Genomic DNA, 26,435 nt, shown 5'->3' with positions numbered 1-26,435 from the left:
TCATACACTGCACAAATCTGGCCTTTATGGAAGAGTGACAAGAAGAAAGCCATTTTTCAAAGATATCCATAAAAAGTATTGTCTAAAGTTTGCCACAAGCCACCTGGGAGACACACCAAACATGTGGAAGAAGGTGCTTTGGTCAGATGAAACCAAAATTCAACTTTTTGCCCACAATGCAAAACAATATGTTTGGCGTAAAAGCAACACAGCTCATCACCCTCAACACACCATCCCCACTGTCAAACATGGTGGTGGCAGCATCATGGTTTGGGCCTGCTTTTCTTCAGCAGGGACAGGGAAGATGGTTAAAATTGAGGGGGAAGATGGATGCAGCCAAATACAGGACCATTCTGGATGAAAACCTGTTGGAGTCTGCAAAAGACCTGAAACTGGGACGGAGATTTATCTTCCAACAAGACAATGATCCCAAACATACAGCAAAATCTACAAAGGAATGGTTCACAAATAAACGTATCCAGGTGTTAGAATGGCCAAGTCAAAGTCCAGACCTGAATCCAATCGAGAATCTGTGGAAAGAGCTGAAAACTGCTGTTCACAAACGCTCTCCATCCAACCTCACTCAGCTCAAGCTGTTTTGCAAGGAAGAATGGGCAAGAATTTCAGTCTCTTGATGTGCAAAACTGATAGAGACATACCCCAAGCGACTTGCAGCTGTAATCGCAGCAAAAGGTGGCTCTACAAAGTATTAACGCAAGGGGGCCGAATAATTTTGCACGTCCCACTTTTCATTTTTTTATTAGTTAAAAAAGTTTCAAAAATCCAATAGATTTCGTTCCACTTCACAATTGTGTCCCACTTGTTGGTGATTCTTCACAAAAAATAAAAATTTTATATCTTTGTTTGAAGCCTGAAATGTGGCAAAAGGTTGAAAAGTTCAAGGGGGCTGAATACTTTTGCAAGGCACTGTACAGACACACATGCGCACACACACATACAGACATGCGCACACACACACATACAGACATACATGCGCGCACACACACACACACATACATGCGCACACACACACACACACACACACACACACACACACACACGCGCGCACACACAGACATACATGCGCGCACACACACACACACACGCGCGCACACACACACACACACACACACACACACACACACACACACACACACACACACACACACACACACGCGCGCGCGCGCGCACACACAGACATACATGCGCACACACACACACACAGACATACATGCGCGACACGCACAGACATACATGCGCGCGCGCACACACACACGCACAGACATACATGCGCGCACACACACGCACAGACATACATGCGCGCACACACACGCACACACGCACATGCGCGACACGCACAGACATACATGCGCGCGCGCACACACACACGCACAGACATACATGCGCACACACACACGCACAGACATACATGCGCGCACACACACACGCACAGACATACATGCGCGCACACACACACGCACAGACATACATGCGCGCACACACACAGACATACATGCGTGCACACACACACAGACATACATGCGCGCACACACAGACATACATGCGCGCACACACAGACATACATGCGCGCACACACAGACATACATGCGCGCACACACACACAGACATACATGCGCGCACACACACACAGACATACATGCGCGCGCACACACACACAGACATACATGCGCGCACACACACACACAGACATACATGCGCGCACACACACACACAGACATACGCGCACACACACACACATACGCGCACACACACATACAGGCAGACATGACACATATACATACAGACACACATGCACACAGACATACATACAGACACACATGCACACAGACATACATACAGACACACATGCACACAGACATACATACAGACATACATACAGACACACATGCACACAGACATACATACAGACACACATGCACACACACAGACATGCACACACATACAGACACACACACTCACACTCAGGGCGGCACAGTGGTGTAGTGGTTAGCACTCATCTAGCAGTAAAAAGGGTCACTGGTTCAAATCCCAACCACGACACTACCTGCCTGGAGTTTGCATGTTCTCCCTCTGCCTGCGTGGGTTTCCTCTGGGTACTTCGGTTTCCTCCCACACTCCAAAAACATGTAAGTAGGTTAATTGGCCTCTGTCCAAAAATTGTCCCTAGTATATGAATGGGGACCTTAGATTGTGGGCTCCTTGAGGGTAGGAACCAATGTGAGTGTGCAATATACAGGGATAGAGGTAGACACTCAGGTTGAACTGGATGGACTGGTGTCTTTATTCAACCTTACTATGAAACATGCACACACATGCACACACATACAGACACACATACATACACATACAGACACACATGCACACACACACATGCAGACACACATGCACACACACACATGCAGACACACATGCACACACACATATAGACACACACAGACACATAAAGCCTTTTTAAAACGAATGTAGCTTGTAGCATAGTAAAGTACCTTTCCAGCTTCCTTATTCAGCCGGGTACTGCACTATAGGGGGAAGCAGAGAGCACAGCACACTGCTCTGCACTTTACTTTCACTTTTGAAGCACACGGAGCTTCTTACAGTGCCAGGATCGGGCTCATCTTATAGCCCTGATCCCGCAGCACAGCAGACGGGCCGTTCAAAACCGGACCACAGGTCGCGATTGGCCTGCGGGCCGGACTTTGGACATGCCTGACATAAGAGATACCCATGGCTGCAATGGAGATATATTTTCCTATACATTTTTTTAAGGTGTCCCTGATGAACTGACTTTTGTTACATAGGTTGGGAAAAAAAAAAAAAGACAGACACGAGTCAATCTAGCTCTACCAAGGAAAAAAAAATCCCTTACAATCCCATACCCACAGTTATCCAGAGGAATGAGAAAAAACCCCAGCAAAACATGATCCAATTTGCTACTGCAGGGAAAAAATATTAAATTATTCTTGATCCACTTTACCTATAAATGTTAGTACCCAGTTATATTATGTTCACCTAGGAAAGAAAGGAAAGAATTCAGGTTGTTTTTAAAGCAATCTACTGAGCTGGGCAGAACCACCTCTGGAGGGAGTCTATTTCACATTTACACAACTCCTACTGTGAAGAAATCTTTCTGCGTTTGGAGATTAAATCTCTTTTCCTCTAGAAGTAAAGCGTGCCCCCTTGTCCTCTGTCATGACCTTAAAGTGAATAACACTGAATAAATTCAGTTCCTCTAATCTTTCCTCATAGCTGAGCTCCTCCATGCCTTTTATCAGTTTGGTTGCCCAAAACTCAACTGCATATTTCAAATGAGGTCTTACTATTGATTAGTACAGGGGCAAAAATAGGATTTTTATAACAGCTTACCTGTTAAATCCTTTTCTTTTGAAGTACATCACGGGACAGAGAGCTTTAGTATAGTAATTACTATGTGGGTTATAGTCCACCTTCAAGTGCTGGACACTAGCACACCCTAAACAGGAAGTTGCCTCCCTATATAACCCCTCCCATACCAGGAGCATCTCCGTTTTGTAGCAAAGCAATACACGTGTATACTAGAAAGAGGGGCGGGACCTCTGTGTCCAGTGATGCACTTCAAAAGAAAAGGATTTTACAGGTAAGTTGTTATAAAAATCCTATTTTCTTTAATCGTACCTCACGGGACACAGAGCCATAGTAATTACTATGTGGGTGTCCCAGAGCAATGCTAACTGAGGGGAGGGAGACAACAAAAGTAGGGCACCATGAGATCAGAGGACTTATACTGCTGACTGCAGTACACTGCGCCAAAGGAGACAGTCTCATGTCTTTTTACATCCACCTGATAAAATCTGGTAAATGTATGGATTGAAGACCAAGTTGCAGCCTTGCATATTTTAGCCATGGAGGCTTGGTGATGCACTATCCACCAAGCACTAACAGCCCTAGAGGAGTGTGTTGATTTGAGAGGGTAGAAACTACCTCTTTAAGCACTTGTGATCCGTGCTATAGTCAAATGACGGCTACAGCGCGGATCTCGAATGCCGGGACTACGTCTATTGACTACGCGCATCGGGGAAAATCTGTGTTGGCCGTGTCCCCTGGACACAGCCAATCACAGATCGCTGTAAACGGCTGTTTACAGCGGCCGTTTACAGCTCGATCGCCGCCTCCAATGGGTGATGATCTCAAATGTAAACAAATGAGATCATCTCCCATTGCCGAATCTGTCTCCTCACACAGAGACAGCGTGTGAGGAGAGAGATTCTGTGAGTTGAGAAAAAAAGTGTTTTTTGTGCCATCTGTGCCTGCCAGTGCCCATCTCTACCCTGCCAGTGCCCATCTGTGCCGCCTCAGCAGTGCCCATCTGTGCCGCCTCAGCAGTGCCCATCTGTGCCCATCTGCCGCCTCATCGGTGCACATCTGTGCAATAAATCTGCACATCTGTGCAATAAATCAGTGCCCATCTGTGCCACCTCAACAGTGCCCATCTGTGCCACCTCAACAGCGCCCATCTGTGCCGCCTCAACAGCGCCCATCTGTGCCGCCTCAACAGCGCCCATCTGTGCCGCCTCAACAGCGCCCATCTGTGCCACCTCAACAGCGCCCATCTGTGCCACCTCAACAGCGCCCATCTGTGCCACCTCAACAGCGCCCATCTGTATAATCAGTGCACATCTGTGCCACCTCTGTGCTGCTTCAACAGTACACATCTGTGCCACCTCATCAGTGCACATCTGTGCAATAAATCAGTGCAATAAATCAGTGCCCATCTGTGCCGACTCAGCAGTGCCCATCTGTGCCGACTCAGCAGTGCCCATCTGTGCCGACTCAGCAGTGCCCATCTGTGCCGACTCAGCAGTGCCCATCTGTGCCGACTCAGCAGTGCCCATCTGTGCAATAAATCTGCACATCTGTGCAATAAATCAGTGCACATCTGTGCCGACCCATCAGTGCCCATTTGTGCCACCTCAAAAACGCCCATCTGTGCCACCTAAACAGTGCACATCTGTACAATCAGTGCACATCTGTGCCGACTCATCAGTGCACATCTGTGCCACCTCTGTGCTGCTTCAACAGTACACATCTGTGCCATCAATCAGTGCACATCTGTGCCACCTCATCAGTGCCCATCAGTGCAGGCTTAACACCAGCTACCATGTCTAAACGAGTCTTTTCCGCCGATGAGGCGTACAAAATTCTTTCCACGGCCGACGAGAGCAACAGGGAGCTCTCCTCTTCAGATTCGGATTCTGAAAAAGACATAAATTATGAGCCAGTCCTCAGCAGTGAAACACTGACTGAATCCGAGGAGGAAGATATCCGGCCCATCAAACGAAGGCGTTCTAGTGAGGCAGTGCCGTCCACCAGCACCGCAGTGCCATCCACCAGCACCGCAGTGCCCCGGCAAGAAAGGCCAAGTACCAGTGGGGTGTCATCTCAGCCCCAAAGGGTTAGGAGCCATGCCGGCCTTCCCTATGCCCTTCAGAACCCCTTGTGGCTTCCTCCTAATTCAGGAGAGGCCAATGTTCCCCCTTTCACTGCCCAGCCAGGAGTCCAGGTGGACACGGAGACTTTTACCCCAATAGATTTTTTTAAATTTAATTTTTACGGAGGATATGTTGTTGTCAATTGTGGCCCAGTGCAACCTGTATGCACAACTATTTATTTTGAAAAATCCGACATCTTATTATGCCCGTCCCTATGAATGGAGAGACCTAACGGTGGAGGAGTTCAAGGTTTTTTTAGGCCTCACATTTAACATGGGACTCAACAAAAAAAATCAATTGAGTACCTATTGGTCAACCCACCCCCTCCACCACACACCGCTCTTCTCCGCGGTAATGCCCAGAACCAGGTATCAGATGATCCTGAGGTTCTTACATTTCAGCGACAATACCCAGTGCCTTCCACGAAATGACCCAAATTACGACAGGCTTTACAAAATTCTTCCAATACTTAATTATTTTTCACAAACATTCCCCAAATTGTTCACCCCGGACCAACACATATGTGTGGATGAGTCCCTTATTAAATTTAGTGGTAGGCTTAAAATGAAGCAATTTATGCCCAGCAAAGAGGCCAGCTATGGGGTGAAGATCTACAAATTATGCGACCGAGCCACAGGGTACACATATTCATTCATAGTGTACGAAGGGAAGGACACCCAGCTGCAGCCCCCTAATTGTCCGGACTACGTGGGATCCAGCGGAAAAGTTGTTTGGGACCCAATATACCCCCTATTGGATAAAGGCTACCACCTGTATGTAGATAACTTCTACACATCTCTGCCCCTGTTCCACAACCTTCACCGGAAGAAGACGCCAGCATGTGGCACCGTAAAAAGGAATCAGAAGGGCTTTCCTCAAAGTCTTGTAAATAAGAAGCTGCGAAAAGGAGAAACTGCAAGTCTGAGAAACAAGGAGGTTCTGGCAGTGAAGTGGAGGGACAGAAGGGATGTGTATATGTTGTCTTCTATCCACAATGATACGTTCGTGGAAATCCCCAGAAGGCATGGCCCCGTAAAAAAACCAAAATGCATTTATGAATACAATTTGTTCATGGGGGGGAGTCGACTTCAACGACCAAATGATGGAACCATATCTTGTCACAAGACGGACATACCATTGGTACAAAAAAGTAGCAATTTATTTTTTTCAATTGGCCATTTACAATTCCTATGTCATTTACCGCAACTCCACCTAAAACCCCAAACGTTTCTTTGGCTACCAGGAGGAAGTTTTCACTGCCCTTATTTTCCCAAACGGCCCACCAGAAAATATCCGATCACATGTTATTAGTCGACTCTCCGAGCGCCACTTTCCCGATAAAATCCCTCCCAAACCAACAGGCCAAAGACGACAAAAAAGATGTAAGGTGTGTACCAGAGCAGGAGTCAGAAGAGACACATATTATTGTGCACAACGTCCTTCCCAACCAGGCCTCTGCATAGGCGACTGTTTTCGGTGTTACCATACTTCAATATGTTTTGTTGTGAAGTATGGTAAACATAATCCTCAGTTCCTGCCTTCATACACCTTCACACCCCTTATGCCACTGCCTGCTCTGTAACTGACCCTGGCTTGTTATTTGACCACTCTTATGCCTGCCGATTCTGTACATACCGCTGCCTGATCTGGAACTGACCTTGAACTGTTTGACCACGATATTTGCCTGCCTCTTGGACTGATCTTGTATTCTGCAACTGGACTAGTGGGATTCAACACGGGGTCTCACATATGTGAGGGGCTCCAGTATAGTTTTTCTGGATGAAGAAAATAATTTTCTTTGTTTTCTTATTCCTAGATTAGGGTCTGGAGACCCGGAGGCTTCAAAGAGATTTGGGAGGGAGAAGCCTCTACCCCTATCCCCATTCTGTCCTGAACGAGGCTGTACTTCTGTCTGCTGCCTGTAGGACTTACTGCCGTCACGCCGCACTGACCACACCACAAGGACCTGTACTACCAGGACCAATATTTTTGGCACTGCTGACAATATCTCTGCACTGACCCTGGACTGTATCCCTGCCTGCTGCCTGAAAAATTGTGTTCGCTGTTGTTGACCAAGTCCCTGCCTGCTGCCTGGACCAGTGATATCCTCCTGTGGACAACTGCGCTTCTAAAACCACAGGTAATCTTTTCTTTACACTTTGCTCAGCCTAATGTATTTGGGGGTGTAATTCTTGGTATGTGCAGGCTATGTGTCCCTGGAACGCAGACGGCGTTCCTTGCATGTTGCGCCTCTGTATGTGGCCAGGCTGTGTAAACATCTCACACATGTGGTATTGCCATACTCAGGAGTAGTAGAATGTATTTTGGGGTGTTATTTTTGCTATGTAAATGCTATGCGTTGGAAATATCTTATAAAACGGACAACTTTGTGTAAAAAAAACAAAAATGCGTTTTCATTTTTTTCCACATTTTCCAAAAACTTCTGGAAAAAAATGAACCATTGAAAAGACTCATTATGCCTCATAGATTATACGTTGGGGTGTTAGCTTTCCAAAATGGGGTCATTTTCTGGACGTTTCCATTACCCTGGTGTTCCAGGGCCTTCAAAACTAATAGGTGGTTGAGAAATGAAACGTGTAATTTATGCTCCTAGAATGCCTGAAGGTGCTACTTCAAAATTAGGCCTCTGTATGTGGTCAGGCTGTGTAAAAGTCTCACACATGTGGTATCGTTATACTCAGGAGGAGTAGGAGAATGTATTTTGGGGTGTTATTTGTGGTATGCACATTCCGTGTGGGAGAAATAAGCTATTACAATGAAAATTTTGTGAAAAAAAAAAATCTTAATTTTGCAAAGAATTGTGGGAAAAAATGACAACTTAAAATAACTCACCATGCCTCTACTAAATACATTGGAATGTCTACTTTCCAAAAAGGGGTCATTTGGGGGGCATTTGTACTTTCCTGGCTTGTTAGGGTCTCAAGAATGGAGATAGGCCTTAGTACATCAGATGTCATCTTTTTTTTTTGCAAATCTTTATGATTTGCACCATAGCTTGTAGACTCTATAAATTTCACACAGATCATATAATATGCAATAATTTGGGTCATTGTTACCAAAGATGTGTAGTAGTATAAATTGTGGCCAAAATTTATGAAGAAAAATTGCTAATTTGCAAAATTTTATCACAGAAACGAAGAAAAATTCATTTTTTTTTTTAATTTTCGGTCTTTTTTCATTTATAGCGCAGAAAATAAAAAACCGAGAGGTGATCAAATACCACCAAAAGAAAGCTCCATTGGTATGAAGAAAATGCCAAAAAAATCATTTGGTTACAGTGTTGCATGACTGAGTAATTGTCATTCAAAATGTGAGAGCACTGAAAGCTGAAAATTGGTCTGGGCATGAGGGGAGTTTAAGTGCCCAGTAAGCAAGTGGTTAAACAATAAGCTAGAACGATTACTTGTCAAATCCATTTAGAATAGTAGATTTCCATGCTGCCTGTCCTCTTTTTAGGAACTTCAGGCAATACAAAACATCCATTTTCCAAATGAGAGCAGTCATCTTTAAGTAGACTGCTCACCACATCAAGAGAATGTAGTGATTTTTTTCCCCATAGAGCAGGGTTCTGGAAAAAATGAAGATATAACAATATCCTGGTTTAGATAAAAAACAGATACTACCTTCAGTAAAAAGTTAGGATGAGGATGCAATACTACCTTATCCTTGTGAACAATAATATGGCTATTTACAAAAAAAAAAGCAGCCAACTTGTCAAAAAGTGGGAATATGTCGTATTGGCCCAATAAAAGGCTGTTTTGTAATGCCGACAAAACTAAAATTAAAGTCCCAAGGGTTCAGGAGTGACCTAACCGAGGATTAAGCCGTGTTACCTCCTGAATAAAGTTACGAACCAAACAATGCAAAGCAAGTAGTTGTTGAATACCGATAATGCCGAAACCTGTCCTTAGAAAGCACTCAAGGCCAGCTTTATTTCTCACCCCAGCTGCAGAAAGTGAAGGATTCTACCTTTGACCTATTTCCTGGGGTGCAACCCCGGGTTTCACACCAGGAGACATAGGCTTCCCAGACTCCATAATATATAAATTATGGAGGCCGGCTCCTTTGCATTAACCAAGATAGAAACCACTGAACCTGACAGCCCACGTTTCTTCATAGTGAGGGTCTCAATAGCCAAACTGGTAAATTTAGCATTTGTAAAGTAGGATGGAATACCAGACCTTGTGAAAGAAGGTTTGGCTGTGACGGTAGGGTCCACTGGTCCTCTACTGTCATCTTTACGATCCACGATTACATACCAAGATTTCATGAGCCCCGCTGGGGGCCACAAGAATCACTGACTTCCCTTCCTGCTTCATCCTGCAAAGAAGTCGTGGACACAGGCAGAATAGGAGGGAATGCATAAATCAGTGAGAACCGATTCCACGGGAATAGCAAGGCATCTGTTCCACATGCTAGTTGATCCTTTGACACAAAAGTTGTTGATTTCTTTATTGAACCTGGACGTAAACAGATCTATGTCTGGGATCCCCCATCTTTGACATATTGACAGGAAGATATTGGGGTGAAGGAACCCTTGTCCCGAGAACAACTGCTGGCGACTCAAGTAGTCCCCCTGCCAATTTTCTATTCCTAGAATGAAGACTGCCGATAGACAAAGTATATTGGTTTTCTGCCCAAGATAGGATATGATTCACCTTTCTCTGGGCTGCACAACTTCTTGTACCCCCTTGGTGATTAATATAGGCCATTGCTATGGCATAGTCGGATTGAATATTGGCAAAACAATACCGTAAACTGAATGTTCAGGCCCTCAGAACCAAGTGCTCTGCCTGATATTTCTAGAATGATAATGGGCAAGGCCATTTCTGATTTGGGGCACTTCCGTGGTGACTGAAGGAAAGATTTTCACCTTTGCAGATTTTTGGATATTCACCATAAACTGAGGCTCTGGCATACCCAGCCTACAGCACCTGGTATTTCCAAGTGGCCCATCCGGGTACTAACCAGGCCCGACCCTGCTTAGCCTCCAAGATCAGACGAGATCCGGCACTTTCAGGGTGATGTGGCCGTGGGCTTTGGAGTCAGACACATTGGGACTCTCGAGCTTGAACCCTTTGTTCCAAGCCGAGAGGATACTGTTTTGTAGCAGTCTCGAATGAAACCGAGCATAAGGAACGGCCCCGAATGAACCTATCATCTCAACATCCTCATGCAAAGTTGAAAAGACGTCATCTTGCTTCGACCACCTAAATCAGTTCCTTTATGGTGCTGATCTTGCCTGGGGCAAGAATACCATTTTCTGGGTGTAGCTATGATCGGACCCAATTATTTTAGCCTTTTTCATGGATTTAAAGACGATTTCTCTTAGGTTGAGAATTCGACCTAGATATTCCAGGTATTTGAATGTGGTGACCATACTTTGGTCCAAGCGGGCTATCAACTGGACTATCAAGAACAGATCGTCCAGGTAAATCATTGGGCCCTTAATCCAGCTAGAAGAGGGGCCAGAACCTTTGTAAACACTCAAGGTGCAGTAGCTAGACTGGAAAGCATTTTCTACCTTGAAAAGTAGATATTACTAATGAGCGAGGAAATGGGCATATGGAAGTGTGCATCTTTGATGGAGATAACTGATTGGATTGACTCCATGGCTATATTCAGGAACTGAATTTAGATTTCTGAGATCCAGAACGTCCATTTGGATTTAACCAAACCCCAACCTCTGCTTTTACATGGAGGCCACAAGATGGTCTAATGCTTGAGTGAAAGACTTCTTTTTCTCTGGATCCTTAGGAACATTTGATCTGAGAAAACGAGAAACTCTTGGTACTCCAGTTTGTAACTTGGAGCTATTGAGGAAGTCCCCCCCATTCGTCTTGACACTCTTCCTGCCAGATCCTTGAGAACTGCAAAAGAATTCCCCCTATTGAGCGTTCGGGGGCACCTCCTCATAAACAGGCTTCAGTATCTTGTAGGTTTCCTCCCCCAAGACTTTTTGTCCCTGGGGTTAACCCCAAGGATTACCTTTTGAACCTGACAGCAGAAGCCGTTGTGACTGCCTGGAGGCTGATGCCCCTTGCACAGAAGGAGCAGCTTTAAAACGAAAATACATTTATTCCTTTTCTTAAATGGCAAAAGGGGTACTTTTCCACTAGAATTTCTTTGGATGTATTATCCAAAACATCCTCAAATAGCTGTTTAACAACAAAAAGAAACACTAGCCAGGAGCTTCTGCATGGAGCTTAGCGAAGGGCGCAAGGTCTGAAGGATAGAATCGCTCATAGCAACTATTGAAAACAAAGCTGCCAGATCCTGGGCCTGCTGAGCAGGATAACTTTGAACACCTGTTTAAACTGGTCTCTCAACGATTAAGCAATTACTGTCAGCGCAGGCTGAGACAGTTATTTTAATAGGAATTCCAACTTTTTATCCATTGGATCCCTAAGCATTTGAGCATTGTCTGCCGGACAAGTCAAACTCCTATTCACAAAGGATATAGCAGTGTTAATTGCCGGTATACCCTACTTAATGAATTTCCTCCACCATAGGATAAAGTGTGAAAACTTTTTAGGAGGGAATAAAATGCTTTTCTGGCTGATCCTCTCAGATACAAAAAACGTTTCCAACAATGAATGGACAGGAAAAGGCATGCACAGCCTGAGGAGGCTTTAGCGAACTCACTCACTTAAGGGTACATAAATGTGGAGCGGACCATTCAGCAAAAAATTGCACCATGAATCTTAAGATTGAAACAGCCGATTGTCCCGCATTTGACACCTCAGAAGAGGACTCATTAGCCTCACCACGGTCCCCTGAGGGAACCCGTCTTCTCCTTAGTCCAATGCACAAAGCAGAGGTACTACCATAAGAAATCGCATCCACTGCTTGAGCAATAGTCCAGCCACTGCTATTAATGCTCAGCCTGATGCAAATAGTAAAATAGGAAATGCCACCAAAACCTCTTTCATGCTCCTCTTTACTCTTTGTCTCTCCGACAATTTTGCAGCCAGCACAAATGGAGTTTTTTTTTTAAACACACTCCTACGTTGGAGGATGCCAACACTGTGCTAAACCCTGGCCCCACCTCACATCGTGCCCCCCCCCCCCCTCCTTTCCCTTTCAAAAAAAGTTTTCCCGCGCAGGTACGGGCCTCCGACAGGATCGGCTTGTGAGTGAGGGAGGGATGGTGTGGAGGAGACCTGGAAGCCGCCGCCAAGTAGGGGTGGTGAAAGAAAACGGCATTGCCGATAATTATTAGTTCTCCCTTATATTCAGCCTTATGAAGAGGGGAAGAGTTCAGCTCAGGTGGGGGTGTCTGGAGGAAGCAAAAATCCCCCAAACTTACTGGAGGTTTGCCTGCTAGCCGGAGGAAAAAAAAAAAAAAAGTCTGCTGCTTCTGTGACACAGCATGATCTCTGAGGAAAGTATGAGAAGGTACATGATCCCTTCAGCCTCCCCCCCATGGTGACACTTAGGCATGACAAAATTTACTTTAAAGGAGACATTTCATAAGAAAACTCCACATACCTTTCCCTCCGCAGGGTTTTCTGTGGTAAAACCAACAGACCCAATCTTCACCCTTCACGGTGGGTTCCGTTAAAGTAAAACTTTATGGCCTTAATACCAAAAGTACTGGATCCGGGGGGTCCGGCTCTCTAAAAAGAGAAGCGTTTACAAGCAAAGCCTCATTCCTTTGGATAAGAGGCCCGGGCTCCATTCAATTTGGCCTAAAAAACACTTTAAGTGGATCCGGCTGCATAGCTAGCCCCAGCAAGGATTGCTCCAGTGGAGCTCAGCACAGCACATCCTCACTCGTGACCAACATCATAGACACTGGCGAAAAAAACAGAGATGCTCTTGGTATGAGAGGGGTTATATAGGGAGACAACTTCCTCCTGTTTAGGGTGTGCCAGTGTCCAGCACCTGAAGGTGGACTATAACCAACATAGTAATTACTATGGCTCTGTGCCCCGTGATGTATTTAAAGAAATTATATCTCTCTGCAGTCCATGCCTCTTTTAACCCCTTCCCGCTGAGCGTACGCAGATGTGCGTACTCGGCTACCGGGGGGTATACCGGGATGATGCCCGCACCTGCAGGCATCATCCCGGTACCGTTTTTTTCAGCGGACAATTGGCTTTCCAGCCATAACAACCGAAGTGGCTAAAAGCCGCTCGGCTGTTATGCCGGGAGGAGCGGGAGGGGACGTCCCCCCCTCCCGCCGCTGTTATTGAGCGGGAGCACCGATTCACGCTGCGATGCCTCCGGCTACTGGGGAGGAACTGGAACAAAGCCGTAATCGGCTTCGTTCCAGTATCCTAATAGTAAACACGGAAGCGACGTCATGACGTCACTTCCCGTTTACTCGGCTGCCAATGGCCAACCGTTTTCGGCGTTCTGAATACATTGAAGTGTAAAGGTGGGTGGGGGTCTTTTAGACCCCCGATCTCTCCATAAAGAGTACCTGTCACCACCTATTACGGTTACAAGGGATGTTTACATTCCTTGTGACAGCAATCAAAGTGATTCAATTTTTATTTTTTTAAAACAATTTATTCATTTTCAAATAAATAAAAAAATAAAATTAAAATTTATTTTTTTAAAGCGCCCGCCGTCCCCGCGAGCTTGCGAAGCAAAGAAAATGCATACGGAAGTCGCTCCCGCATATGTAAACGGTGTTCAAATCACACGTGAGATAATAATTCTAGCACTAGACCTCCTCTGCAACGCTAACCTGGTAACTGTAAAAAAAATTTTAATCGTCGCCTATTGACGATACCAAACTCCCAGATCCTTTTCCATTATGGATTCCCCCAGGTGTACTCCCCCTAGTGTGTATGATGCATGCATATTTTTAGCCCCTAAGTCCATAACTTTACATTTATCAATAAACCCCATCTGGTGCTCAAAATATAAAAAAATAAAAAAAATAAAGATATGCGCCGTCTCATGTGAATCAATAAAGTGGAGTATTGTGAACAAACACAAAAGTTACCACCATGTGATTAAAACGAACATAACATAATTTGAAACCAAATTCATTAGAAAATGATTCATCAAAAAATAAAATTCAAAATAAACATTAAATCAAAAAAAAATAATAATCATAGCATCATCAAAAAAAAAAAAAAAATATCAAAAGTGTCCTGGTGTTTTTATTTCAATCCATGTTCAAAACTTTCTATAAAATCAAGCGAACCACTTTCCAGTGAAAGAATGTTTTCAATACGTTTTTCCAAATATAATTACCGTAAATGTTAAAAACGAGACAGTGCACATCTTTTATATTTTGTACACCGTATCTTCACCTCCTCATACTCAAGGAGTAGTAAAAGTGCAGCAGTCTTGCCTATATTTAGCGCAAGATTTTTCTATACTATCAAAACCTCATTTGCCACATAGTTGCCCAATGAAAGTGCATTGAGGTTGGCTTGTGACGGTGTCATTCATTAATGCTGGGTGATAATCTGACTCAAATTCATTCTGATTGAGAAGTTATTGAACCTATAGAATACTTTCCATTAGAGATTGTCTAATTTGTTTATGGTGAAAATCAGGTAAATCTGTGAAGATATTTAAAATGAGTATTGTGAAATTTCTGTTATCTGTTCACACAATACAGAATATGGTTTGTCTGGGTTTGCCCTTAGATGAATCTGCCACCAGGGAATTACTAGATTCAGCTATCCTCCTCTGGATGAGTTTGCCTACATAGGTTTTCCATGTTTTAAGTCATTTTTGGACTCCAGTTTGAGCATAGGTTTATTTTATTGGTTGTCTCATGCTTGTCTAGCAGCGCTGTTATATGCATCTGTACAGGCAGCAGGCAGCAGCAACACTGCCCCAGTGTGGTGATGATCAGAAACAATGTTTGGGTGCACCGGCTCTGGTGACACTGTACTAATGTGGTGGCAATGAGGACCACTGTTGATGCCTGCACTGGTTCTGATGGCACTGGTACTAACGGGGCTAGTGATTAGGAACACAGTTGATGGCTGCACTGGTCTGAGGACACGGTCACTGGTGTGACAGTGATCGGGAACTCTGCTGCTGGCTTACAATGGTCTGGTGATATTGGGACTGGTGTGGTGGTGATCAGGGACATTGGTGCTGGCTGCAATGGGCTGGTGTAGTGACACTGGGGCTGGTGTAGTGGCAATCAAGAATACTGTTGCTGGCTGTGCAGGTTGGCAAGAATTGTGGCTTGTGCAGTGATCAGGGGCACTGTGGCTGGCTGCATTGATATGATGACACTACTAGTGAGGCACTGATCAAGAACACTGACTGGCTGCACAGGGATGAGGACACTGTACTGGTGTGGCTAGTGATCATGGACACTGGTTTGCTTCACCACCATGCAGTGTCACGAGAGCAGCCAGTGTCCCTGATCATTAGCCACCTCAGTACAGGGTCATTGAAAAAACAAAACCTCTGCCGATCACTGAGGAATATCGGTTTCTTCTGACAGCCAATCAGTGCCAGAGGAAACAAGAATGCTGGCTGCAACATGGTCTTTGTTTACATGTGTGATCGCTGAGATTGGTGACAGCAATCATGCAGTACAAGGTCAATTTCATTGGCTTTATGTACCCTGCTCCCATGGACATGGTGATCGCAGGCGGCAAAAATGTGAGGCAGTTTTAAATTGGCCTAAGGTATTAATCGTGGTTCTCTAATGAATGGAAGATGAAGTGCTGATTTAATTTCTAGTGAAAGGGGGGGGGGGGGGAAGTTCAACTTTCACAGCATTAAAGTAGTACAACATGACTTGTACCTTATCAGGTCAAATTTTCAGAAGTACAGTGCCTTGAAAAAGTATTCATACTCCTTGAAATTTTCCATATATTGTCATGTTACAACTTAAAATGTTTTTTACCAGGATTTTTTGTGATGGACCAACACAAAGTGGCACATAATTGGGAAATGGAAGGAAAATTATAAATGGTTTTCAAATTTATTTACAAATAAATATGTGAAACGTGTGTCATGCATTTGTAATTCACTAAGGTTCTCCAACAAGGGGGGTGTAGATGGACCAGGCATCTGAGCAGCAGTGCTTCACAAGGCTCCCTGCACTGATCCTTTTACTGATCGCTGCGGGGCTGTCACCATTCGATTTTCCCATGCTCTTCCCGTTTAGACAATGGTTTTGCCCCTATAGCACTCATGACCCGGAAATCTGAGAAAGAAGCTGCGGGTCAGTAGCTTCAACACAGCACCAGCTCACAGCCTCAGAGGACACCTCATGGCTCAGGCAAGTTGAAATGGGCAGGAGCCAGAACTGGCCAGACCACAGTCAGTCGGGTAAGGACAACCCCAGGGACATCCTTTATTATGCCCATAAGTTTCAGGGACGGGAACGAGTGCTTTACAGACACACAGGCTGCTGCTTCCCTGCACTATACAAAACCCCGATTTAGCTGCATTACAATCCCTGGATGAGGAGCAAATGGAGTACAGGACAGAACAGATCCTGGGGAGGGAGAGGAACAAACACTAGGAGAAATACTTGAAGCAGTAAAAACTTGTACTGCCACAGTTAAGTCTGTTAAAACACAGCTGGGAGGGCTGCAGAAGGAAGTTTCCCTGTTGAGATGGGACTTTCAGAAAATTTGCGAATGCACTACAGTGACAGAGAGCTGAATAAGTGACCTGGAAGACTAGCTGCCACCTTTAGTTGCTGAATCCAGATGTGCTAGCCCTATGGTTCATGCAGTTCATGATTGTGCTGACGATATTGAGAATCGGTTCAGGCACAACAATGTCCACATAGTCGGTCTTAACGAACGCTCTGAAGGGGAATGACCCTACCGATTTTGTGGGAAAATGGTTGAAGGATATATGTGGGCGCGATGCCTTTACAATCGTTTGCTGTGGAACAAGCCCACCACACTCAACTCCCTCCCAGGGAACTCACCCAGACCTATACTTGCCGGATTACTCCATTACAGAGAAATTGTGCTACGCTTAGCCAGAAACATCAAGTACAATGGCGTCACAGTGTCCTTTTATCTGGACTTGTCTGCTGAAGTGCAGCGCAAATGATCAAAATTGACAGGAGGTTAGAAAACGACTGCAGAGGTTTTCACTCACCTATGCAATGCTATATCCTGCCCGCCTTTAACACAGCTGGGGAAGCTATGGAGTGGCTGGGCATGAATGAAGCTTCCCAAGTGGATGACACCAGGAGGAAGACGATGGGCGTTCGCATGCAGTTAACCCCGCACGATAGTTGCTGTACTAATGAGCACAGCTGTTCTCCTTGAGGGGATCTGCCTGCCCGGGGAGATCACCTTCTTCAATGTTTTTCTTGCTATGTTTGGGAGACTACAGTGAATTTGTACCCTTTAACGGTTGTGCACACTGTACCCAGGGGTTTGTTTAGAAGGGACCATGTAGGCATGGATGAAGTACCTTCTCTGGTACTATGGCTCCAACCTAGTTGTTCCTATGGCTTGGATGAATACCATACCTGCTCCATCCTTGTGGCCTCCTTGGGGTGAACGGTTAGTCCTTGTACACATGGTCGGACATTCCAACAGAAAATGTCCGATCGGACCCTGTTGTCGGATAATCCGACTGTGTGTGGGCTCCATCAGACTGTTTCCAGAATATCCGACCAACAAAGTTTTAGAGCTGGGCTATAAAACTTTCCGACAACATGATCCGATCGGACTTTGTCCGATTGTGTGTAGAGAATTCCGATCGGACAAAGTGCCACGCATGCTCAGATCAAATTCCTAGACCAAAGCTATTGGCTACTAGCCTGAACGTAGTCCGTCGTAACTAAATAACGTCATCACGTTAGGTACGATCGGATTTTCCGAAAACTTTGTCCGACCATGTGTATGCAACACCAGTTTCGGACAAAATCCGACAGATTTTGTTGTCGGAATGTCCGACCATGTGTACAAGGGCTTAGACACACTGGACTGCTTTATTAAACTCCTGCTGGGGAGGCGGTGTGCTGTTGCCCCTCTGGCCACATTACCTACTCAAGAGACCCATGTCAGAGGACACATTAGTGCCATGGAATATTCAGAGTCTTCACTGTCCCATACAAAGGGCCATGATGAATGCCTTGCTTCGTAAATACCAGCCTGCTATATGCGGGATACAGGAAACCCACCTCACGCCAAATAATTCATGTGTCAGATATGCTTGGGTGGGCCAGTGTGTTTAGACACAGGGCTCACAGGATTGTCAGGAGATTGCTGCTCAAATTGATGCTGAAGGCAGATATATTTTCATATATATTTTAGACTGTATGCTTTTATATGTGTTATTGCAATGATTTATATCCCTTTCTACTACTGTGTGAGACATTTGGTAACTTTTTTTGTCTGACAAACCTGACATCCCCCTTTTTATACTGGGGCACTTTAACGGTTGCTTACAGCCACAGATGGATAGGCATCCTCCTCCTGTTGGTTCACCAACATCTAGAGCATCTCATTTTATTTAAGAGTTCGGCTGGCAGGATTTGTGGAGGATTAGATATCCCTTGACACTGGCTTTTTCATGTTTTTCTAAAACTCACTCATCTTTGTCCAGGATAGATTTATGTTTGAGTAACACTGCTGCACGTGACTGTCAGTGATATTGGCTATGCACCCACAGTCTGACCACTCCCTATTGATGATCCAAGTGCAAGCCAGGTTTTCTACTACCCGAAAGCATGCTCCTTGGAAAATAAACGCCTTCTGGCTTAACTTGTTCCCTTCCGCGGACCACAGAGACCCAAATATCACTTTTTTGGGGGATAATTCCTCAGATGTCCTTCTTAGATGGGTCAACTTAAATGTTTTTTTGAGCAGCATACTTATCTCAGAGAGAACAGCTGTGAAAAACGCTAGCAAACAGGGTAAACCCCAACTGTCTCAGCATGAGCAAAGGCAGGAACGGGAATACATTTAGAATCCCTAATGCCGTGTACACACGACCGGACTTTCCAGCAGAAAAGGTCCGACGGACTAAAGTCCATTCGTTTTGAACGTAATGACGTACGACGGGATTAGAAAACCAAGTTCAATTAGCCAGTAGCCAATAGCTGCCCTAGCTTTGCATTTGGTCCATCGGACCAGCATACAGACGAACGGTTTTCCCGACAAATTGATTCCGGACAGATTAGAAACGTTCCATTTCTAGATCTGTCTGAATTGTTTCAGAAAAAATCTGATGAAGCCAACACACGATCGCAATATCTGACGGAATGATTCCGTCTGACCTTTTCTGCTGGAAAGTTCGGTCGGGTGCACGCGGCATTAGACAACACTAAAGAATTATGGTTGTCCACACAGGATGCACTTGTATGTTTGGCATATTCTTCTGTGGAGCAGAGACGTTTCTTTAGGAAGCGTGCGTTTTAGGAGGAGGGGGAGCAAACCGGCCACCTGTTAGCCAATCTAGTTAAATAGGAAGTAAACCCTGATGAGTTTACTTCCTCTTGCATTCCCTGCAAAGGTAAAGCATAATGGACTACTATGCATCGCATAGTAGTCCATTATGTGTCACTTACCTGACACAGGAGCCAGCGAAGTCACCGCTGTCCCCTGTAGTCCGGCGCATCCATCTTCTCGGTGGGTCTCGCTGCTCTGCCGCTGTCATTCGGCGAAGCCGCAATGACGTCACTCCCACGCATGCGCACGGGAGCCACCACTCGTGGCATATCGCCATTGACCGAGGTGCACTCAGTGCGCCGCTGTCTACGGCGCATGCGTCGTAGACAGCGGTGCCTGTCTTTCGGCAAATATCTCCTAAACCGTGTAGGTTTAGGAGATATTTCTTGGACCTGCAGGTAAGCCTTAATCTATGCTTACCTATAGGTCAAAGTTGGTTTTAAGGGTTTACAACCACTTTAATGCTTGATCTGCAGCTCCACCAATGGCAGCCCTGAAGTCTCAATCAGGCAGGCTTCTTAATACACCTGACCTGGTCATGACTGAGCTGGTGCGATTTTACTCTGAAACGTACCAGTCTTGTATACACTACACCGACGGCGAGTTGAATATGCATATTTCGGGTCTTGAGACACAGCGGGCACGATTGGACGCTCCTATTGATTTGGGAGGCGATAAAAGAGAGGTGGGTTTGTTCTCGGCTTGTAAAGCAGCAGGGAAAGATGGTATCCTCATCAAGGTTTATAAAAAATATTCAGCCATTATCCTGCCTCATCTCTTACAAACATTTAATGTTCTACTTAAGCCAGGCCAAATCTCCCACGGATCCCGGTTCATGCAGACCCATTTCCCTACTCCAAACAGAGTGGTGTTATTTGTGGGTAGTACTGGAGTTCTTTGGATTTGGAGAGAGATTCATCTCCTGGGTGCGGTTCCTCTATCAAACCTTGCATGCCGCTAGTCGGATGGGCAGTGCGGTATCCCCCTTCTTTCATCTTGGTAGGGGCAAGCTTTCACCCATTATCCCTAGCTGTTGAACCACTAAGGACTCCAATTCGTGCCTCAGGGGACATAGTGGGCTTCCAGTATGGCATGCTGCATAAGAAATGAATGCTATATGCAAAACGACAATTCTGGTGCTGCTGGGGGACACAGATGCCTCATTGAGAACAGCTATGGCAGTGATCAGACTTTGGTACCTATTCTTGCTTAACCATCAATTGGTCCAAGCGTTACCCTTGGAGGGCATAGTTGATCCCTCTCTGCACACATTCTGCCCTGTCCCGGTAGTTGAGTCATTTAAGTATTTAGGTGTGGTGATTTCACCCGATTTAACTACTCCCTTCTCAATATAATTCTGCTGCTTACTAAATTCCTGGAAAAAGTTAACTTTGTAAAAAGCTCTGGCTCTCTATGGTAGGAAGTTACCATTTGGCTGCTCAACTGCAGCACGTGGGAATAGTTACCTAGAGCCGCTCTTGAAACTCGGAATTCCTCCCTGTCCATTATGCCTCACCACACTAGATCAGTTTCACTCTCAGGTGGTTTAGAATTACAGTTGTTTGCTAAACCCAACCGTCTCTTCCCCACATATAGGTTAATGCACAAAATCTGGGGTATGGTTAAATAGCTGCAAGGGGTAACTGGGATACAAAATTTAGCCCTATTTGGAATATGTACCCCGAACTGGCAAAACTTAACTATGCTCCTAATTGGGGTGCTTATGGTATTACACACATTAAGCATCTCTTTAGAGTTGGTAAATTGCTATCCTTTCATTCGTTGCAGACTTTTTACGGTCTACCACAATCCATGTATTTTTACTATTTGCAGCTGTCCCATTTAGTACAGGCACAAAATTTGCCCTCTTCTCTCTCTCCCCAGCACCTATTTTTGGGCTGTTGTGGCATAGTGAAACACAGCAGGGCCTTATTTCTAATTGTTATGTATCCCTACTGAATATCTATTTGGAAGTGTACCCCTGTAAGGCCATGGATCTGTGGGAATCCGACGTGGTAGACTTGTCCAGTGAACAGTGCAAACTAGTTCTCAGCGTTTAATCCCAAATTCATTATACCCGGGTGAAATTGATTAAAATGGGTCTTTTGTCAGAACCAGTTTGTCCAAAATGTAGCGGAGATCATGGGGATCTCATCCACATGCTGTGGAGATGTCCAAAGGTTCAGATACTGGACATCTGTTCTTGCAATGGTCAATAGAGTATTCCAAACAGACATCCCTTCTGACCCCAGGCGCTTTGTGCTGGGAGTTTTTGATATTATATTAGATGCCTTTACTAGGAAAGCTGTTAACAAAGCCTTGTTTCAGGCACATAAAATTATTCTCCTCCACTGGAAAACCACTTCCCCTCTATCCCTTAAGGAATGGCTATACCATATGGGTACTACTTTAACCCTTTCATGACTAAGCCTATTTTTGGCATTTGGTGTTTACAAGTTAAAATCCATATTTTTTGCTTGAAAATTACTTGGAACCCCCAAACATTATATATATTTTTTTAGCAGAGACTCTAGAGAATAAAACGGCGATTGTTGCAATATTTTAGGTCACACTGTATTTGCGCAGCTGTGTTTTAAACGCAACTTTTTGGGAAGAGGGACACTTTCATGAATTTAAAAACGAAACAGTAAAATTAGCCCAATTCTTTTGCATAATGTGAAAGATAATGTTACGCCGAGTAAATAGATACCAAACATGTCACACTTTATAATTGCACGCACTCGTAGATTGACGACAAAGTACAGTACCTAAAAATCTCAATAGGCGACGCTTTACATTTTTTTTACGGGTTACCAGGTTAGCGTTACAGAGGAGGTCTAGTGCTAAAATTATTGCTCTCGCTCTGACGATCTCGGCGATACCTCACGTGTGATATGAACACTGTTTACATATGCGGGCACGACTTCCGTATGCGTTTTCTTTGCTTCGCGAGCTCGCGGGGATGGCGGGCGCTTTAAAACATTTATTTTTATTTTTTTTATTTATTTTAAAATGACTAAATTGTTTAAAAAAATAAAAATAAATTTGATCACTTTTATTGCTGTCACAAGGAATGTAAACATCCCTTGTGACAGCAATAGGTGGTGACAGGTACTCTTTATGGAGGGATGGGGGGTCTAAAAGACCCCCCATCCCTCCTTTACACTTCAATGTATTCAGATCGCCGAAAACAGCGATTCTGAATACTGTATATTTTTTTAAAACCTGCGCCATTTACAGCCGAGTAAACGGGAAGTGACGTCATGACGTCGCTTCGTGTTTACCATTAGGATTAGTTCCTCCCCAGCAGCCGGAGGCATCGGATGTTGAATCGGGAGCACCGGTAACAGCGGTGGGAGGGGGGACGTCCCCTCCCGCTCCTCCGGCATAACAGCTGAGCGGCTTTTAGCCGCTTCGGTTGTTATGGCTGGATAGCCAATCGCCCGCTGGAAAAAACGGTACCAGGATGATGCCTACAGGTGTGGGCATCATCCCGGTATACCCCCCGGAAGCCGAGTACGCAGGAAGGGGGGAAGGGGTTAAGATATGAAAAAGTTATTTACCAGCATCCTGGATGTCCTGCTAAATTTGAGAGGGTTTAGGGAGGTTGGCTTGATGCACTAGGCCTGGTCCCAGTGGACCCGATTATAGATAGGATATTGGGGTGATTTCTGTTGGTTACTTAAAGTAGTTGTAAACCCTTACAACACCCTTTGACCTACAGGTAAGCCTAGATTAAGGCTTACCTGTAGGTCCAAGAAACATCTCCTAAACCTACCTAGGAGATATTTGCCGAAAGACAGGCACCGCTGTCTACGGCGTGCGCACTGAGCGCGGCACCGCCAACGGTGAATATGCCATGCGCGGGAGTGACGTCTTCGCCGAACGACAGCGGCGGAGCAGCGAGACCCACCGAGAAGATGGATGCGCCGGACTACAGGGGACAGCGGTGAATTCGCTGGCTCCTGTGTCAGGTAAGTCACACATAATGGACTACTATGCGATGCATAGTAGTCCATTATGCTTTACCTTTGCAGGGAACGAAAGAGGAAGTAAACTCATCAGGGTTTACTTCCTCTTTAATGGTGGTTATTACCATTTGACCCGGTGGGGCTGTATGTTCTCTATGTGAGCTCTATGCAGTTGGAAGCTGTAATTGCCTGTTTTCTACCTTTTGTACATTACAACTTTGCATTCTTTTGTGTTTATGGAACATGTATGCTTGAATGAGAAAGAGAAGAACAAGCTCTCTAACAAATCTTTGAAGGCTTCACAGAACAGATGTAATTATACTGGAGCTGCACGATTCTGGCTAAAATGAGAATCATGAATTTTTTGCTTAGAAGATAGATCACAATTCAAGGCGTAACATCATCTTCACATTAAAACAAAAATAAATAAATAAATGGGCTAACTTTACTGTTTACGTTACTGTTTCGTTTTTTTTATTTTATTTATTGAAGTGTATTTTTCCCCAAAAATGCGTTTGAAAGACCACTGGGCAAATCCAGTGTGACATAAAATATTGCAGAAATTGCCATTTTATTCCCTAGGGTCTCTGCTAAAATATATATAATGTTTGGGGGTTCCAAGTAATTCTCTAGCAAAAAATATTGATTTTAACTTAAAGAAGTGCCAGAAAAACATTTAGACTTTAAGTGGTTAAACTTCCTGCATTTACAGGTTGTTAAAAACTTGTCAGACTGCCTGGATTTTTTCTTTACACACAGAAGTTTATCCCTTTGATCTAAGGAGGATGTTAGTTACAATGTTTCACGTTAAAAAACTTGGAAGACTGCCCAGATGTTTTCTTTGGAGAGCTGATTGAGCAGATAAGTCTCTCCACTTATATGAAAGAATCAGTTGAATTGTGATTAATTGTGCAGCTCTAATTTTTACTGAGATTAAGTTACACACAGGTGCCCTCTATTTACTAAATAGGTGACTTCTGAAGGCAACTGGTTTCACAAGATTGTAGTTAGGGGCATCAGAGTAAAGGGGGCTGAATACAAATGCACGCCACACTTTTCAGTTATTAATTTGTAAAAAAAAATAATTTTTTTTTTATATATATATATATATATATATATATATATATATATATATATATATATATATATATATATATATATATATATATATATATATATAAAAAATACCATTTGTCATTTTCCTTCTACTTCACAATTATGTGCCACTTTGTGCTGATCAATCACATAAAATTACAATAATATTTATGTTTTTGGTTGCAACATGACAAAATGTGGAAAATTTCAAGGGGTGTGAATACTTTCAAGTCACTGTACATACTAGATATTCACAGTAAGTGACCTCACCTGATAATTTCTGTATACTCTTGATCACATCCCTTGCCTTCTTTCCATCTTCGATACATAACTGATGCATCCACATTGGCCGGCGAGAATGTGTTTGGTTCATTCAGCAGAGAGATTACACTGAGAAGGATTGTTCTGTGGAAATTCATTACATAATATCAAGTTAAATTAAACCATTTTATTATCTCTGTATACAAGAACAATAAAAAGCAAGCTGTAAAAACAGATTAGGAATTAACCAACATAAGGGTTATTTTTTTTAAAGCTGAATTTATATAAAATAAAAAAAGGGGAAAGGAGGAGGGGGATTTATACCCACCATAAATTCATTTTCTTTGAGGGACACTTTTGGTAATAAGCAAACAGGGGTTATGTTGCCACCCACAGGAGAACTGGACACTAGACCCAGAAACTAAAGACTAATTCCTTAGAAACTAATGCCTGTCACCTCACACCCGATCTAGTGTAGCAAGCGATATTCTATATTGTCCATTTAGAGAAAAACAAAGGACATTCAAAAGCAGTTCAAACTGAGGTAAGCAGTGAACCAGTCCTGGACAAAAGGGTAAAAAAATTATATACATTAAAAAAGGTGAAAGGCAGAGACCTCTGGGCAAAAAATTAAATAAAAATAAAAAAAACCCTTGCATTTATACAAAATCAAAATGAGGCTCCTTGCTGGCAACTCATCACTTCTACCCAGAGTGATGGCCAAAGGAAAGTCTTACAAGTTGGCAGCATGTCCCAAATAGAATTGAAGGGGGGGGGCTTTTTTTTTTTTTTTTTTTTTTTTTTTACACCAACACTACGTTTAAATCAAACAGGTGGAAAGGAGATGGGGGCATTATGTGCAACCCTTTGAATGAAAAGTATAAGCTAGTGAATTAGTAGCAAGAGGACATTAAACAGGGATAGGACAGGGCAGATGCCTGACCCTTAACATACTAAAGGGCAAAATGTTATTCTAACCCCAGCTGCAGGAAAGAAAGAACATGGTCCACCAAAGAGGCAAGCTGGGAAAACTCCAAAGTCTCACACCAGTGAAAATAAGTCTTCCACATGCAAAGAAATCTTGCAGGAAGCGGATTTACAAGTTTAAAGCAAAGTCAGGGTAACAAATCTGTATTGCCTCTGTCTCTCAGAACATAGGTTTCAACAGCCAGACTGTCAAAGCCAGAGACCAAAGGAAAAAGGTGGAACAATTGGTCCTTGAGATAGCTTATCTGGCA

General features: G+C 44.1%; 1 protein-coding gene and 1 pseudogene across 1 annotated transcript in view; both read right to left on the bottom strand.

Moving 5' to 3' along the window:
• Nucleotides 1–26,435, bottom strand: part of CDC34 (cell division cycle 34, ubiquitin conjugating enzyme) — a 63,695-nt gene that overhangs the window by 1,743 nt on the left and 35,517 nt on the right. Inside the window, exon 4 of the mRNA XM_077475622.1 lies at nt 25,207–25,341. Coding sequence (XP_077331748.1) covers nt 25,207–25,341 — 135 coding nt within the window. The remainder of the gene's footprint in view (nt 1–25,206; nt 25,342–26,435) is intronic.
• On the bottom strand, nt 10,430–10,545 carry LOC143979651 (5S ribosomal RNA; annotated as a pseudogene).

This window comes from Lithobates pipiens, unplaced genomic scaffold (assembly GCF_037356315.1).
Source record: "Lithobates pipiens isolate NorthernLeopardFrog02 unplaced genomic scaffold, aLitPip1_a1.2 Scaffold_13, whole genome shotgun sequence".
NCBI lineage: Eukaryota > Metazoa > Chordata > Amphibia > Anura > Ranidae > Lithobates > Lithobates pipiens.
This window is presented reverse-complemented; position numbering and strand designations above follow the sequence as displayed.